General features: G+C 35.0%; 1 protein-coding gene across 1 annotated transcript in view; it reads right to left on the bottom strand.

Annotated features, from left to right (window-relative positions):
- Nucleotides 1-3,846, bottom strand: part of LOC137650173 (cap-specific mRNA (nucleoside-2'-O-)-methyltransferase 1-like) — a 68,541-nt gene that overhangs the window by 7,933 nt on the left and 56,762 nt on the right. The window contains exon 15 of the mRNA XM_068383339.1: nucleotides 2,707-2,834. Coding sequence (XP_068239440.1) covers nucleotides 2,707-2,834 — 128 coding nt within the window. The remainder of the gene's footprint in view (nucleotides 1-2,706; nucleotides 2,835-3,846) is intronic.

Below are 3,846 nucleotides of genomic sequence, written 5' to 3'. Positions count from 1 at the left end.
TTTTTTAAAAAGTTGGAAAATTATTTCATTCATGTACTTTAAAAGATTATTACATAAAAAAATATATTTTTTTCAATACATACCCATTCTTGTCCATGCAAATCCCTAAACATACCACTCAAAACTGTTTACCAACTCAATATAAATATGACTCACAGGTAGGTAGGTAGGTTGAAACGTCCCTGCTAATTGTGTATAGCACTGTAGATGGAAAGGCAAACCCAGTAACTGATCAGAGAAGTTGAATGGTTGTGATCAAGATAATGACAAAGGCATTACTGATAACACCTACCTCTGACCATGCTGGTGTTATATGTAGATACAAAAACCATGCTGGTGTTATATGTAAATACAAAAACCATGCTTGTGTTATATGTAAATACAAAAACCATGCTAGTGTTATATGTAAATACAAAAACCATGCTGGTGTTATATGTAAATACAAAAACCATGCTAGTGTTATATGTAGATACAAAAACCATGCTGGTGTTATATGTAAATACAAAAACCATGCTGGTGTTATATGTAGATACAAAAACCATGCTGGTGTTATATGTAAATACAAAAACCATGCTGGTGTTATATGTAGATACAAAAACCATGCTGGTGTTATATGTAAATACAAAAACCATGCTGGTGTTATATGTAAATACAAAAACCATGCTAGTGTTATATGTAGATACAAAAACCATGCTGGTGTTATATGTAAATACAAAAACCATGCTAGTGTTATATGTAAATACAAAAACCATGCTAGTGTTATATGTAAATACAAAAACCCATGTTGGCACTCTGCGTAAGTGATATAAAAAAATTGTATTTTTCCTAGCTATACACTTGTGGGAGGGTGGGCTGTGTCACCCTAGCAGTACCAGCTGAACTCGGTTGAGTCCCTTGTTAGGCTGGAGGAACGTAGAGAGTAGAGGTCCCCTTTTTGTTTTGTTTCATTGTTGATGTCGGCTACCCCCCCAAAATTGGGGGAAGTGCCTTGGTATATGTATGTATGTATACAAACCTAAGTCCTTTATTGTTCAATTTTCCACCTCAATTACCTCCTCTCAATCTTGAGCTGAATATCAAAAGTAATCTTTGACAACAGTAGTCGGGGGCTATTCATTTTGTGCTCATCACCTGTAGTAAATTACCTCATTACTGAATAAGACATTCATTCAACGTCCTCTTAGGACATTTCCTATTTTAAAGGATTCAAGTTTGCATAGCCAGGAAAAATATAGATTATTTTTAAAATCTATTAAGTTGTGCAATCATTAGAAATGATACTCTATACAGTACAAAATTTACACGAATGAAGGAAAAGGCTAATTGAATATAGAGCCAAGATACCATGTAAGTAACCGCTGATTTACTTGTTAGTAAATCAACAACAATAACATCGTACAGCCATTTCTATATCAAAACACACTGATATCAGATAACTAACATCTGTTAAAGAAAATCTATTTTAGAAAACATCAAATTAAATGCTTACAGGAAGAAATCCACTCAACTTGTATCTTTGTGAGTGAAAGCCACAACAGACAGTTTAATTATACATTATATATTAATGAAAATCAGTAAGTTTATCTGGAATGAAAATGAATCTAGTCTAAAAAGGCGATGCAAGCTTGGAAGAAATTTCTTTCTATATTAACCCAATTAAGAAACCAATAAAAAGGAGGATGGATGGCTGGTACTAACTAAGAATGGGCCGGATACACATGTGAACAGCCACTTTAAGCAACTCTTGCTCTTTCAATTCCATTTTCAAGGATTAAAGATTTGTCCATTTTGAATTGGACAAATTATGATTGTTGGGTTTGTCGGGTTAAAATATTTCTCATTCAAAGAATTTAATTTGTATTAAAATATTCTTATTCAAAAGAGTGAATGAAGGTTGCAGTGTTGGGGGCAGTTAAGGGAGTAGTAAAAAATAGAGGGTTGGGCATGAATGTAAAGAAAGTTCTATATGAGAAAGTGATTGTACCAACTGTGATGTATGGATCGGAGTTGTGGGGAATGAAAGTGATGGAGAGACAGAAATTGAATGTGTTTGAGATGAAGTGTCTAAGGAGTATGGCTGGTGTATCTCGAGTAGATAGGGTTAGGAACGAAGTGGTGAGAGTGAGAACGGGTGTACGAAATGAGTTAGTGAGAATGGGTGTAAGAAATGAGTTAGCAGCTAGAGTGGATATGAATGTGTTGAGGTGGTTTGGCCATGTTGAGAGAATGGAAAATGGATGTCTGCTAAAGAAGGTGATGAATGCAAGAGTTGATGGGAGAAGTACTATAGGAAGGCCAAGGTTTGGGTGGATGGATGGAGTGAAGGAAGCTCTGGGTGATAGGAGGATAGATGTGAGCGAGGCAAGAGAGCGTGCTAGAAATAGGAATGAATGGCGAGCGATTATGACGCAGTTCCGGTAGGCCCTGCTGCTGCCTCCGATGCCTTAGATGACTGCGGAGGTAGCAGCAGTAGGGGATTCAGCATTATGAAGCTTCATCTGTGGTGGATAATGTGGGAGGGTGGGGTGTGACACCCTAGCAGTACCAGCTGAACTCGGTTGAGTCCCTTGTTAGGCTGGGAGGAACGTAGAGAGTAGAGGTCCCCTTTTTGTTTTTGTTTCTTTGTTGATGTCGGCTACCCCCCAAAATTGGGGGAAGTACCATGGTATATGTATGTATGTAAAATATTTTATTTGTATTTCTTACCATTTGTTGCTTTTAAAAGCATCAGTGCAGTTGGAACGGTATAAAATGTCTCACGATCTGAATCCCCTTCCACTTCAGTGAATACTCTCTTGGGATGAGCTCCTCCTTTCATTAATCGATGATGTAACCTGAAAAGAGAATTGTGTAACAATTAATGTTATTATCAAACGAGTAACTAGACCAATGAGCTTATATTTTTAACACCCATATGAATGGTTTGAAATTTGTTCCTATTAAGTAAATTAAATCATATTTTGTAAATTTAATAAAGTTTTCATACAGCATTTATTTTATTGAGTCTATATTCCTTACTGATTGAAGATTTGAAAGACTTAAATCATTTACAAATATTAGTGTTAAATTGTACCTTGTAAGAGGGTCATTTAAAATTCAAGGTAAAAATTCAGGGATGTTTATTTAACTGACTTTAAATAAACCTTATTGAATATATGGTTATAACAGATATGAGGTACGGTAGTTTGAAATCGGCTGGGAAAATAAAACTTGGTAATCACAAAACAAGTTACCTTAGGTGAACAGATGTAATAAAACTATGGTTTGCCAAATTTTCCTTTGGTCTCTATAGAAAAAGCTGTCATCTCTTTTTACCTGGTCTTAGTCCAGTTCTCACCAGGATGACCTAAGCTTTGACACTAAACACTTCTATGATTTGCCCTGTGACTCCATAATTTGGTCAAGCTATTTTTTAATAATCTTAATTTTATACGAAAAAACTTTATTGATTACACAACTGCCAAATATATTAGAGTAAGGGATATTCGAGGCCTGAAATAAGTAGAGAGAGATGCCTTTAGAAAAAAATAGTACTGTATAGAAAGAGAATAAACTGAACTGTCAAGCTGGTACATAAAGTACGATTATAAAAAATGGAATAGTATAAGCAAAAGGGTATTTGAAATTCAGTACTGTATATCAAAAGAATAAACTGAACTGTCAAGTTGTACTGAGAGTGCAGTTATATAAAAAGGAACAACATTTGCAAGGGGTGATGTGGAAACAGACAAAACTAAATAAAGAGTATCATTTTAGTTTTTAACAGCACTAGAAGTTACGGTGTATGTATAGTCTTTATAAGTACTTTATACACGAGACTGACACTTATAGAAAATGAAGGACAAT

The sequence above is a fragment of the Palaemon carinicauda genome, chromosome 11 (genome assembly GCF_036898095.1).
Source record: "Palaemon carinicauda isolate YSFRI2023 chromosome 11, ASM3689809v2, whole genome shotgun sequence".
Classification (NCBI taxonomy): Eukaryota; Metazoa; Arthropoda; class Malacostraca; order Decapoda; family Palaemonidae; genus Palaemon; species Palaemon carinicauda.
The sequence above is the reverse complement of the archived record's forward strand: the minus strand, read 5'-3'. Positions and strand labels throughout refer to the sequence as shown.